At 47.1% G+C, this 13,418-nt stretch overlaps 1 protein-coding gene across 1 annotated transcript; it reads left to right on the top strand.

Annotated features, from left to right (window-relative positions):
• Positions 1 to 2,500: 2,500 nt before the first annotated feature.
• On the top strand, positions 2,501 to 13,385 carry syce3 (synaptonemal complex central element protein 3). Its single transcript, XM_002939528.3, has 3 exons — positions 2,501 to 2,580; positions 11,926 to 12,034; positions 12,982 to 13,385. Exons 2-3 carry the CDS (start codon positions 11,926 to 11,928, stop codon positions 13,164 to 13,166), a joined length of 294 nt encoding a protein of 97 aa, XP_002939574.2. The 5' UTR covers positions 2,501 to 2,580; the 3' UTR covers positions 13,167 to 13,385.
• Positions 13,386 to 13,418: the final 33 nt, after the last annotated feature.

The following is a 13,418-nucleotide window of genomic DNA, read 5'->3' as shown; positions in this document are numbered from 1 at the left end:
GCAAATATTGCACCTGGGGAAAACAGGTATTAACTGTATTCCAGGATAGTAACCCATATCAATAGAATCACAGCTAACAGCTGACTGGCTGCTAAGGGTCACTTTTCTCATAAACATACACATCAGTATTGTACTGAATAGGTTTTTGCTGAACATATTAATCTGTTTGCCTTTGGCCCATTCAGGTGTCATGCTGCAGAAACAAGAAACCAGAATTGTTCTGAGTGCCAGCAAGTTTATCTTAATGGTGGAATCTAAATGAGCGTCACGCTAATTAAGTTTGACTGAGCTGTTCTGTCTTTATCCTTGAACAAAAATAGGGTTTTCAATTACCATTTCTCTTTTTAGGAACAATAATAAAAAGTAAAATAAGTATTTTACTGGTTGGGGATGGTAGATGGCAAGAGATGCTCACATTTGAAGAAATGAACACTGTAATATACATATTGTACATATATATAGAGAGAGAGAGAGAGAGAGAGAAATAATGTGAAGCTGCACTACTTTAAAGCTGGGTACCCAGAACCAGAAGAGTGTAAGGGCAAAGACACACGGAGCTACTAGTAGCAGCTACTTTTTAATGGCTGCTAAACTCCAGAAAATCCCCTGCCATAGACAATACTAAAGGCCCCCATACACGGGCCGACTATAGGTGCCGATATCGGTCCCTTGGACCGATTCGGCAGCTAATCGGCCCGTGTATGGGGAGAGCAGAGCGGCCTGGCCGACCGATATCTGGCCTGAAATTGGCCAGATCTCGATCGGCCAGGTTAGAAAATCTGGTCGGATCGGGGACCGCATCGGCTCGTTGATGCGGTCCCCGATCCGACTGCCCCATTGCCGCCCACATAATCCAATTGTTTGGCCCCAGGGCCAAACGATCGGATTATTTTTTTTTTAACCTAAATGCCAAGCGAGCGGATCTTCCCCCGATATCCCCACCTACGGGTGGGCGATATCGGGGGAAGATCCGCTCGCTTGGCGACATCGCCAAGCGAGCGGATCTGCTCGTGTATGGGCACCTTAAGAATTGCCAAAACACACGTAGTGACAATTATCAGTAAATGATCAGCATGATTGCATTGTTTAGTAGCCACGACAAGTAGCTGCTACTAGTAGCTCTGTGTGTCTTCACCCTTATACATACAATGAAGGTGGATTAATGCCAAATATCCATATTTCTCAAAGTGCTTTATTTCACAAATATCACTAACCAAGACTCATGCTTTGGGTTTTTTTTAAGGTTTCACAAAATTTTGCCTGCGGACCACCTTCATTGTATACACACACATATACACTCACCTAAAGGATTATTGGGAACACCATACTAATACCCTTCTCTGACCTCTAGCATCAACAAGGCATTTTCGCCCACAGGACTGCCACATACTGGATGTTTTTCCCTTTTCACACCATTCTTTGTAAACCCTAGAAATGGTTGTGCGTGAAAATCCCCAGTAACTGAGCAGATTGTGAAATACTCAGACCGGCCCGTCTGGCACCAACAACCATGCCACGCTCAAAATTACTTAAATCACCTTTCTTTCCCATTCTGACATTCAGTTTGGAGTTCAGGAGATTGTCTTGACCAGGACCACACCCCTAAATGCATTGAAGTAACTGCCATGTGATTGGTTGATTAGATAATTGCATTAATGAGAAATTGAACAGGTGTTCCTAATAAACCTTTTGGTGAGTGTATATATGTATACAGTCCACACGACAGCACCACACTCCAAAAACTGCTGCCCCTGTGCACGGAACACCATACAAATACCAAAATAAAACAACCAGCACCAAGGGTCTGTGGTTTCAAAAAATATCTTGTGTATTATAATTGCATGTACAACCGACGCTTCGGTCCCTTTTTTGAAAAAGGTCAGAAATGTTGGTTGTACATGCAATTATAATGATATGTTTTATTTTGGTATATATATACATATATACACATATATATATACATATATATATATATACTGTATATATGTGGTGCCTTGGACCCAACAAGTCTGTAATCAATCTGGAGATAATGATAGATAGAGTTAATCCCACTGAATTATACACACAGAACAGAGCTCTAAATTAACTAGGGCACCAGTGATTCTGGTATATATATATATATGTAACACTATTTTGATCAGTGGGGTTCCCCATTGTCTCCACATTGATTACGGACTTGTTAGAACCAGTCACAACTCCCTGCAACTCCTGACATGCTTTAGTGAAAGTTTTTCTCTCAGGTGGGCCCTCACTTTATTGAAGGGGGAAGAGTAAAACTGAAAAATTTGTGTGTGTGTTGTCTATTTCATTTCTGGTTCTGTCACAGAGAATTCAAACCAGGGTGTGTGCATGTACCTTAAACTGGCAACTATCTTTCCTTTGTCCTGAGACAAAAAAACAGACGCTTGAGGCAGCCAATCAGCTGTTAAACGCATACAGACTCCTGCAACAGGAAGTATGTCTGGTCCTCATATAGTAAGTGCTCTCTGATTGGCTAGCAGCCAGTGGAAGGACATTTTCCCTCATACTGCCTGCTAAAGGTAGAGAGAGGAAACTGGTGCAGCACAGGCCATTAAGAGTGTGAGTGTGGCTCGAGTCTGAATGATATTACATATAGGGCTGGGGGTGGCAATAGAAACAGCTGATATCTGTGGGAGGTAGGGTTGCCACCTTTGCTGGTGGCTTAATCTGAACAAAGGGGGTGGGGCTGATGGGAATGGGGGTGGGGCAGTGATGCTGAGAAGGGGCATGATTATGTCAGCGGGGCACAATGACGTTGGGGGGTTATGGCACTGGGACAGGGTTATTGCATCACTTGGTTGCAATAGTCTGGAGTTCTGTTCAGTTTTAAACTGGACAGAAAGTTTGGGTCCATATAGCTCTAGCCCTAGCTTTATATATATACTGCCTTATGAGTAAGTCCAGTCCATTAATTAAAAGTATGGGATCTATTATACAGAAACCAGCAGGTACGTAACTACACAGGAAGCAGACCCTGCAGGGGGGCCCAGGAATTTTGAGGCCCAGTAAGGCCTTAATTAATGAGCAATTTTAAAATATCTTGGTAGAATAGGTCAACTTAGCAATGTTTTGGGGCCCTTAATTAAATTTGCTTTGGGGCCCAGTAAAATCTAGTTACACCACTGGAAACCAGTTATCTAAAAAGCTCTGAAATACAGCAATGCTAATTTATAAAAAAACAATTCCACATGTTCGATTTGTTTTTCCTTTCTGTAATAATAAGAAATTATCTGTACTTGATGATATCTAAGCCGTGTTGACAGAAAAATCACAGCGAGTATCTTAATATATAAATGTTTCAATTATTGGCCAGATTATTGTTTGGGTTTCACAAGGCTGAAAACCGAACAGACAGTTGAGACCTGAACTGGCCTTAAAAAAACCTGTTTGGGTCAAAACCGAACATGTGGCAACCATAGTGGGAGGGGCCTATTACTCCTGCAGCACGTGGACTGGAGGGGGGTGGCATGGGCAGCAATGAGGCAGGGTAGTTCTGCTGCTTAAGGTTGATGATGGCGCCATTATTTTTTGGGTGGTGATATGGCATGGGTGGCACAGATAAATGTTATATCAGGGTGTAGGGGGTTCTAGCTGTACTAGAAGCAGGTTTGGATGCTGTGCAGTTTGAAATAGGTTGAAATATTAATAGTAAATAGGTTAAATATTAAGCCTGATAGTGAAGTGCTCCCCACTAAGATAGACTGTGTCCAAGATCAACCAGCCAGCTGAACACCGGCTGCCAGGTTAAAAGAAAGAGAGATTTCCAGCCATTGTATATAGACCATTTGTCATTTACACCTTAAAGGAGAACTAAAGCTTAAATAAAGAAGTAGGATAGAAATGCTGTATGTACGTATATTGAGTGCTGGCAAAAAAAATTTTTATACAGACAGTGAGCCGCACACACAGGGACTTTGCAAAAAAATAACATGTTTATTAAGAAAAAAAGGTCCAACGTTTTGAGCACCAACTGTGCTCTTCCTCAGGGTTTGTCCCTGAGGAAAAAGGTCCCAAAAGGGACCGAAACGTCGGTTGTACATGCAATTATAATACACTTGACAACGGCAACGTCAATGTTATGCCCTCTCCAAACCATCCCCCACAGCTACCCCTTCAAATTACCAGTCCACACTTTAGTTGGTTGAAAAGGCCGCAGCCAGTTTATTCAACACCTATGATAACCATGACATCATTCATTAACATAATTTAACCATAACATGTTAACATCATTGGGTACGTCACAACTAACAACATTAAGCCACTGAAGGCTGCCATTTAGTGGGAGCTAATCCTGCCCCCCATCCCCCTTCAGGTCCCTGAGGTTCGCCATCCCCTTTAATCTGGCCACCGGCCAAAACTCCCTATCCTCAGGCCTAACCTTCTGCCTTTGTCCTAGCTGCGACTGTGTCCCCTCCCTTCCTTCATTACCTGTCCTTTTCCTCCTTAACTTAGGGCGGGAGGGTGGGAGCTGGTGAGTCAAAATGGTGCCCACTCTTTTAGCCCTTCCCCCACTAACAGCTAGCCCTCACTCCCCTCAGCCAATCCGGTTATCCTGCCTTCCCTGACTCCCCACCTACTCTTTCCCGGGCTTTTCCTGGCATTGTCATGGCCCCTCCCTTCGAGCGTTCCTTACTCAGTACTGGGCATCTTGACAACGGCAACGTCAATGTTATGCCCTCTCCAAACCATCCCCCACAGCTACCCCTTCAAATTACCAGTCCACACTTTAGTTGGTTGAAAAGGCCGCAGCCAGTTTATTCAACACCTATGATAACCATGACATCATTCATTAACATAATTTAACCATAACATGTTAACATCATTGGGTACGTCACAACTAACAACATTAAGCCACTGAAGGCTGCCATTTAGTGGGAGCTAATCCTGCCCCCCATCCCCCTTCAGGTCCCTGAGGTTCGCCATCCCCTTTAATCTGGCCACCGGCCAAAACTCCCTATCCTCAGGCCTAACCTTCTGCCACGGGCGTTCCGGCATACCACCTTATGCCGGACGCGCCCACCCACCCTGAAGCTGCAAGGCCTTTTCAATTCCTTCTGCCAGGTCAAGATTGAAGATGTCCAATCCCACTTCTGACAGGTGTATCCCATCCTTTCGGTAGTAACCTGGTAGCCTACCTTCCAGCTCCCTGTGTCTGGTCACTACTCCCCCAAAGTGCCTTACGTAGGCACCCATCAACTTGTTCACTTTCCTCTTGCTTCTCTCCATGGCTTCCGGGTTCCTTGCCCCTAGCCACCTTAGCCTGCTCACCATTTCTGACCACACTATCGTAACGCCCACAAACTGAGAACGCAAACTGTCAATGTCATTTTTCATCCTCCGCACTAGCTCCTTCTGTGCCATGGTTCCCATGTCGTTCCCTCCAGCATGGATCAGGAGTATATCCGGAGGAGGTTCAATAGCCGCTGTCTCTTTCAACTTGTTAACTAAAACTGGCCACCTTAAACCTCGAAAACCACACCATACAATTTTTACTTGACCCACTGGAAAACCCAGCTGCTCACCGGAACGCCTAGCTGCAGTTCTCTGACCGGCCCAGTGGATATAAGAATGTCCCACCAGCCAGGCTACCTTTCCATGACCTTCAAAGAAATTGAAAACTAGCACCTGTTCTTGAGTAGCCGTGTCTCCCCTTCCCTCTTTGGGTCCCCCATCCCTATCTTGGTCTCACACTTACCCTCCTCAGCCATCCAGTAAATCCACCATAACAGGGCCTCCCTCCGGGGAGGTGGCCGACTGCTTGTTGAGAGCCTGAACCACACCCAGGTTGTCACACCTGAAAACCACTCTTTTGTTGGCGAGCTCCTTGCCCCATAAGAAAACCGCCACTACGATTGGAAAGAGTTCCAAAAAACACAGGTTCTTTTGTAAACCCCCCGTGGACCATTCCTCCGGCCAGCATGCTGCGCACCATCTCCCATTCAGGTAAGCGCCAAACCCCACACTGCCGGATGCGTCCGTGAACAGCCGAATCTCCTCATTCGACACCTCCTTACCCTGGAATATTATGCAACCATTAAAATCTCTTAAAAATTTATCCCAGATCCGTAGGTCTCCCTTGACTTCCCTTGATATCCTGACGTGGTGGTGCCCTTCCTTGCCCCCGGCCATTAGCCGCCCTAGACGCCGGCAGAAGACCCTTCCCATGGGGATCACCCGGCATGCAAAATTAAGCTTGCCATGCAAAGACTGTATCATTCTCACTGTCGCCTTCTGTCTGTCTCGCATCTCCTCTATTCCTTTGCACAGGTCGCCCAACTTATCTGCTGGTAGTCTGGTCTGACCTGCCCCAGTATCTATCTCGAGGCCTAAAAAACTCAGACATGTCGTCGGGCCCGTTGTTTTGTCCGGAGCCAGCGGCACTCCGAATTCCCTTGCCACCTCTTTCAACACCTCTAACAGAAAGGAACACCACTCGGTACCAGCCCGCCCAACACATAAGAAGTCATCGAGATAGTGCACTATATCCCTGGAGCCCGCTCGCTTTCTCACCACCCATTCCAAAAAACTGCTGAACTTCTCGAAATAGGCGCAAGAAATTGCGCAACCCATAGGCAGGCATAGGTCGACATATATTTTACCCTCCAGCCGGCAACCCAACAAGTGGTGACACTCAGGGTGTATGGGTAACAATCGAAATGCTGACTCTATGTCTGCCTTTGCCATCAAGGCCCTTGGGCCCGCCTTTTGCACTACTGACAGGGCCCGGTCAAATGATGTATAGGAGACCGAGCAAAGTTCCGGGTCAATGTCATCATTTACTGATTCCCCTTTTGGGAATGACAAATGGTGAATTAGCCGGAATTTTCCCGGCTCTTTTTTGGGTACCACCCCCAGTGGGGAAATCCGCAGGTTAGTTAAAGGTGGTTCAGTGAATGGCCCTGCCATCCTTCCCAACTCCACCTCTTTCCCAATCTTAATTCTAGCTATGCCCGGGTTCCTGTCTACTGATTTTAAGTTCCCGTGTGTCTCCCCCCCTTCCCGTGCCCGGAAAGGGATCCTGAAACCCGATCTGAACCCCTCTGCCAGGAAGTCTGCATCTTCGCGCTTACCGTACTGATTTAACCATGGCCGCATCGCGCCTAACTTCACTGGGGTCCTCCCCTTTTGAAGCCTCTGTGCCTCTTGTATTCCCCTTGCCTTTTTTGAAGCACTTGCTGTATGGGTGGGCCCCGGCACATCCTGAGCACTCGTGCTTGTACTTGCACGCGGTGCCCCATTTGCAGTACCCTTCGTTGTATTGCCAGCAGCAACCAAATCTATGTCCCGCCGGTGCGGTCGTAGCTCCCCCACCGGCGGGTCTAGGAAAGGGCGAGGTTTTTTGCGCCATCATCAGTCTCATCCACAGGGTCATGTCGACCTGGTCCCATCTCATCCCTGGGTTAACAGAGAGGCGCTGCCGAAATTGCTCGTCATAGCGCCACCATGCTAACCCGCCATACACTCTGAATGCATCCCAGATCCCCTCTAGGTAACAGAAAAGCTCAGAGCATTTCTCTGGGTTCTTCTCCCCTATGACGCTGGCCAGGATGCAAAACGCCCTCAACCAGTTGCCAAAGGTCTTTGGAATCTTCCTATACCGCTTAGCCCTTTCCTCCTCCTCTTTCTTCCCGTCTTTCTTATCGTCCTCTTTGACCTCCACTACTTCCTCCAAGGGGAGCAGGGAAAACATTTCCACGAACTCCCCTTTTCCTATTTTTTCCCGTACCTCTTTTTTTAAGTGTGCCCCCAAGGGGCCTGCGAATGAGACATAGGAATTTAGCCTTGCCGCATCGGGTATCCCTCCTGTCAGCTCCTGCTTTTCCTTTTCCCTCTCTGCCCCTCCTGCGTCGCTGCCCCCTTGTCCTTTTGCCCCCGCCTCCCCTGTCTTGCTGCCTCCTGCTTCCCCAGCGGCCCCTGGGTTTTCCGCCCTTCCCCCCTGTGCCTGTGTTGCTGGTCCGGCCGCCCAAACTTTAGATATCCCCGCCGGCTCTCCCCTTTTTTCTCCCCACCTGGCTAGTAGCTCCCTTAGGCCCTCCACTATTCCCGATTCCTGCCCTTCCCCGCAAGGCTTACTGTTTCCTGGCCCACTGGCCGTGTTGGTCCCAAGGGCCGTCTGCCTCTGCTCCCGAGATGCTTCACCGTGTGGCCGGGCCTCCTTTTCCCAGCTTGTCCTTGCATCTGCTGGCCCTCCGCTCTCCTCTGCTGCGTCCTGCTGCCTCCTCTCCCTCCTTGGTGACCTGGGTGGGCAAGCACAAATGCAACATTCCCTAGGCGCGGAACCGTTGGAATCCCTGGTTCCGGGTCCTTGTCTCCTTCCACCTGCTCTGCATGCCGACCTGGACCTGGACCGGGTCCATCTGCTCCTTGATCTTCCCCACCTGACAGGGCTGCCCCCCCGGCTTTGGGGGCCTCCGTGTACCCCTTCCCTGGTCCTGCTCCTGGCTTGCCGGCTGGGTGCCCTTCTTTCTCTACAGGTCTCCCCGGTCTCCCGCTCTCTTGTCCCTTCCCTCCTTCTCTCTCTCTCTGTTGGCCCTAGCCTTGTTCTGGGCCTTGCTGGGGGGCCTGGTTCCTCATCCGCCTCCCCCCTCCCTACCCCTCTGCTCCTGGGCTCCTCAGTCCCTGCCCTCCGTCTGCTGGGCCTGGGGCTGCTGTCCCTGGTGCCTAGCCCCCTCCTCACCGTGCCGCTCTGCCCCTCCCCTTCTTGTGCGGGCACCCTCCGTGCTCCCTCCCTTACCTCCTGTCCTGCTTGCGCCGTCTGCGCAGTCCCCCCTGCCTGTGCCCCCCCCGGCACCTGGCCGCTTCCGCTCCCGGCTTCCTGGCTCCGCCCCCTGGGCGTCACTTCCGCCGTCGCGTCTTCCCTCGTGCCGCCCGGCGTCTCACTCTGCCCTGGGCCCCCACGCTGACTAGGCCTTCCGCCCGGGACCTGCCTGTGTCCCGCGCCCGGCCCCGATGCCTTGGCCGCCGGATCCTCTCTGCCTCTGCGCCGTCCTGCCGCTGTTCTCCCTGCCGGTGTCCCCTTCTGCGCCGGCGGCGATGGGCTCCTTCGCCTCCTGCTCCCTTGCGGTGAACCCGGGCTGAGTCGGTCCGGTGGCCTGGTCCGCCTTGTGGGTCTCCGGGGCTCCCTCTCCTGGCTGCCATCACTGGTTTGAGCCACGGTAACCGCTCCTTCCGTCTGGCCCCCCGTCAGCATGGTCATCAGCTCCCTCCGAAAACTTTCTCCATCCTGTCCCGCCATCATCACTTGGATCCCGGACAGCAGCTCCTTTGCATCCATCTTCTGCAGCTGGTGAGTCAAAATGGTGCCCACTCTTTTAGCCCTTCCCCCACTAACAGCTAGCCCTCACTCCCCTCAGCCAATCCGGTTATCCTGCCTTCCCTGACTCCCCACCTACTCTTTCCCGGGCTTTTCCTGGCATTGTCATGGCCCCTCCCTTCGAGCGTTCCTTACTCAGTACTGGGCATCTAATATTTGTTTGAACCACAAGACCCTTGGTGCTGGTTGTGTTTGATTTGGTATATATATATATACAGTAGCGAAGAGATCCACACGCACAGGATTTATAGAATTAATATGGTGTTTATTGAGAAGACTGACGTTTCAGCTATATCACTAGCCTTTTAACCAAAACGTTAGTCTTCTCAATAAACACCATATTAATTCTATAAGTCCTGTGAGTGCGGATCTCTTCGCTGCTGTATCTATTTCTTCACCTGGACCTGCACCCAGGCTATTGTGACCCGATTGACGTGAGTGCCGGCTTTCTCCTGATGTACCGTATTTTTCGCCCTATAAGACGCTCCGGAATATAAGACGCACCCAATTGAAAAGGAGGAAAATCTAGAAAAAAAAGATTCTGAACCAAATACTGTAGTAAAATATTTTATATCAACTGTATAAAGTTAATTGTCTCTGTGCTCGCACAAAATGAGGCTTCCCCCAGGGCCCCCCCAAGCATCCTTCAGCTTCCCCCAGGGCCCCCCCAAGCATCCTTCAGCTTCCCCCAGGGCCCCCCCAAGTATCCTTCAGCTTCCCCCAGGCCCCACCCAAGTATCCTTCAGCTTCCCCCAGGGCCCCCCCAAGTATCCTTCAGCTTCCCCCAGGGCCCCCCCCAAGTATCCTTCAGCTTCCCCCAGGGCCCCCCCAAGTATCCTTCAGCTTCCCCCAGGCCCCCCCCCAAGTATCCTTCAGCTTCGCCCAGGGCCCCCCAAGTATCCTTCAGCTTCCCCCAGGGCCCTCCCAAGTATCCTTCAGCTTCCCCCAGGGCCCCCCCAAGTATCCTTCAGCTTCCCCCAGGCCCCCCCCCAAGTATCCTTCAGCTTCCCCCAGGGCCTCCCCAAGTATCCTTCCAGTTTTGGGGAAGAAAAAGTGCGTCTTATACGGCGAAAAATACGGTATTTATATATATATATATATATATATATATATATACAGGTATAGGATCCCTTATCCGGAAACCCGTTATCCAGAAAGCTCCGAATTGCGGAAAGTCCGTCTCCCATAGACTCCATTTTAATCAAATCATTTAGAATTTTAAAACGGATTTCCTTTTTCTCTTTAGTAATAAAACAGTACCTGTACTTGATCCAAACTAAGATATAACTAATCCTTATTGGATGCAAGACAATCCTATTGGGTTTAATTAATGTTTTATTGTTTTTTTTAGTAGACTTAAGGTATGGAGATCCAAATTACGGATAGACCCCTTACCCGGAATACCCTTGGTCCCGGGCATTCTGGATAATGGGTCCTATACCTGTATATAGTCTTGTAAAAAATCGACACTCACCAATATCGGGGCAACGGCTGGGTGCTGACAAAAATAATGCATCAAACTCAACAGTAGAAAGCACTCACAGCTATAGCGTCAATCAAGTCAGTGATAAATCATATATATATATATATATATATATATATAAATGTCACAATAAAGGTCTGATTAGTAAATAATTCAGAATATTAGTACACGGCTGCTTTGAAACAAGTGCAAATAACATCAAAATTGAACAGCTCTGTAACATCAGCTTATATGAGAGGCAAACTTGATTTTCAGCTAGATAATCTGCAATGACCCCTAAGCTTAGCTTCTTAACACATGCCTAGACCATGCTAAACACACAGAATCCAAGATGGGGAGCTTCTGTGGACAACTTTAAAAACAACTTTGAGCTTGCCCAATAAGTTCAGTATATATAATATGACATATCTCACCATATTGATTTGTAGGCTTGATAAATATATCAGATGGAAGATAAGCTTTATTTTTATATGGCACCTCTTTCCCACCCTTTTAACTATGTGTTTAGTCAAGAAATGTTTCTACAAGAGTTTTAAGTTCACATTTCTCATTCCTATGTAGTTCTATATTTTTTTTCCAAATAAAGCAAATATAGTAATTTGATCTTTATGATCTTATCCTCTGACTGACAATGAAACAGCTGTTCAGTTAGGTACTGCCAGGGCTATTTATCTACATTAACTGTACTGTTTCCTTTAGAAACTGACATGACCAGTTTGGCTTCATAACTACATGTTTTTGTAGATTCCAAAAATGTTTTTATGAAAAGTTTGTTTGTCAGTCAACAGTATATTCCACCTGAACAGTGACTGAATAGGTTCTCAGATATATGAAAATGTGAAAACTGTGAACTAAGCTTTAGATGTAACATTCATACTGTACTTCTGTATTTTTGTTTTGCAAATTCTATCCAACCCACTTTGGGTTTGCAGGTGGCTCTGTTATACAAAGGACCATTAGGCTGGGGTGAGATGGGCAACTAGGTTGCCCAGCATAGTCCTGTCTAACACACCTAGCTCCAGTTGAGAAGTTAGCTACATCAGATGTGAATGATGTAATCCATAAAACACTGGAGCCTTTTATTTGATGATTTAAATGTTTTAATTAGATGGCAGAACCAGAGACTTCAGTTCAAAGTTTGGAGGATGTGTCCCGAATGCTAAGGGACTTGAACGACGATCTTGAGAACATGTTGGAGAAGATGGAGACATTATCAGGTACTAAATGAAGCTTTTTTAATATTTGTTTCCATTATATCTGTGAAATATTAAAGTAAGATGCAGGCATCCAAAAGGACCAGATACATCTTATTTTACCAATATCTTTGACTTGGGTCATACACTAATACACTAGTTAGAGAATGTTGTCTGGGATCTTTGCAGCTTCTAGACTACATATCTGCTAGAAACAAAGTGCAAATTATAAACGTGAAACATAAACAGAAAGTAATATTTATGCACCAATAGTGTCGGACTGGGCCGACAGGGCACCAGAAAAAAAAGGATGGACCCCTCAGTCGGTGCACATCTCCACCTCATTGTGGCCTCAAGGGGAAGTGCAGTATGCAGTGGGGGAGGGGGAGTATGACATTGCAACTGGGGTGGGGGCCCCCAGGTAGCAGCCCCAGACACCCCAGTCTGATCACATGCACCAATAAAAAAAATATCAGACTGTGAGACATCTTAAGACTTACAGGGTAAGTTCAATGCACCACTTACCTTGCTCTTGGAATTCGACAGAAGGTCACGAGATATGCATTACCAGCACACTTTATTGTGCCATCATAGCTATATGTAAAACTCATGGGGAGGTGACATTCTGGCAAGAAACTTCTGCACTCTGTTTTGAGCAGTTTTCCTGTCTGAAAGAAGACATCTACAATGATGAAGAGAAGGAACCTACATGAAGAGGAGGGTTCTACAATGATCAAAAGAAGGGTTCTATAATGATCAAAAGAATGGTTTTACAGTAATCAAGGGAAGGGTTCTAGGACCGCACTAAGCAAATCCATAATGGAGAAGGACCTTGAGGTCCTTGTAGATAATAAACTTGGCTCTAGCAAGCAATGCCAGGCAGCAGCTGCAAATAAAGGGAGGTACCAAGCATAATGTTATGTTGTGTTTTTATTTAAAATTAACCAATTACATTTCATACTTTGTTTCAGTTCGAACCACAGAGATGGCTTATGACATGGTGGTTCTACGCACCAATCCTGCCCTTGCTCAGTCAATGAAGAGATTGGAAGATGCATTCTTCAAGTGCAGAGAAGAGATAGAGAAGAACTGGCAAGAAATGTTAGAAGAAACCAAGCAAAAAACAAAACCAGAACCAGAAGCAAACACAGACTGAGCATCTGTCCTACTTTGCCTTGCTGACTTTATCTGAGTAAGAATACTTGAAAGAAAGTTTATAGTTAAAAAGGTAATGATATAGTTGTTTTGTGTTATATATGCATTCCTCAGATAAGAAATCCCTCTAAACATATAAGGTATCCGGCAAAGTAACATTATGGGTTTTTACATGAAGCTTAAAAAATATCTTATTAATAAATATTATTAATACATTTTAGATATTGCAGATTGGACATTTTACTTGATTCCG

The sequence above is a fragment of the Xenopus tropicalis genome, chromosome 7 (genome assembly GCF_000004195.4).
Source record: "Xenopus tropicalis strain Nigerian chromosome 7, UCB_Xtro_10.0, whole genome shotgun sequence".
NCBI lineage: Eukaryota > Metazoa > Chordata > Amphibia > Anura > Pipidae > Xenopus > Xenopus tropicalis.
This window is presented reverse-complemented; position numbering and strand designations above follow the sequence as displayed.

Bases quoted from the DNA above. Each gene is read 5' to 3' on its own strand.
- syce3 (XM_002939528.3), top strand. From the start codon at position 11,926: ATGGCAGAACCAGAGACTTCAGTTCAAAGTTTGGAGGATGTGTCCCGA. The intron at 12,035-12,981 runs GTACTAAATGAA...ACTTTGTTTCAG, and splicing joins GAAGATGGAGACATTATCAG to TTCGAACCACAGAGATGGCT.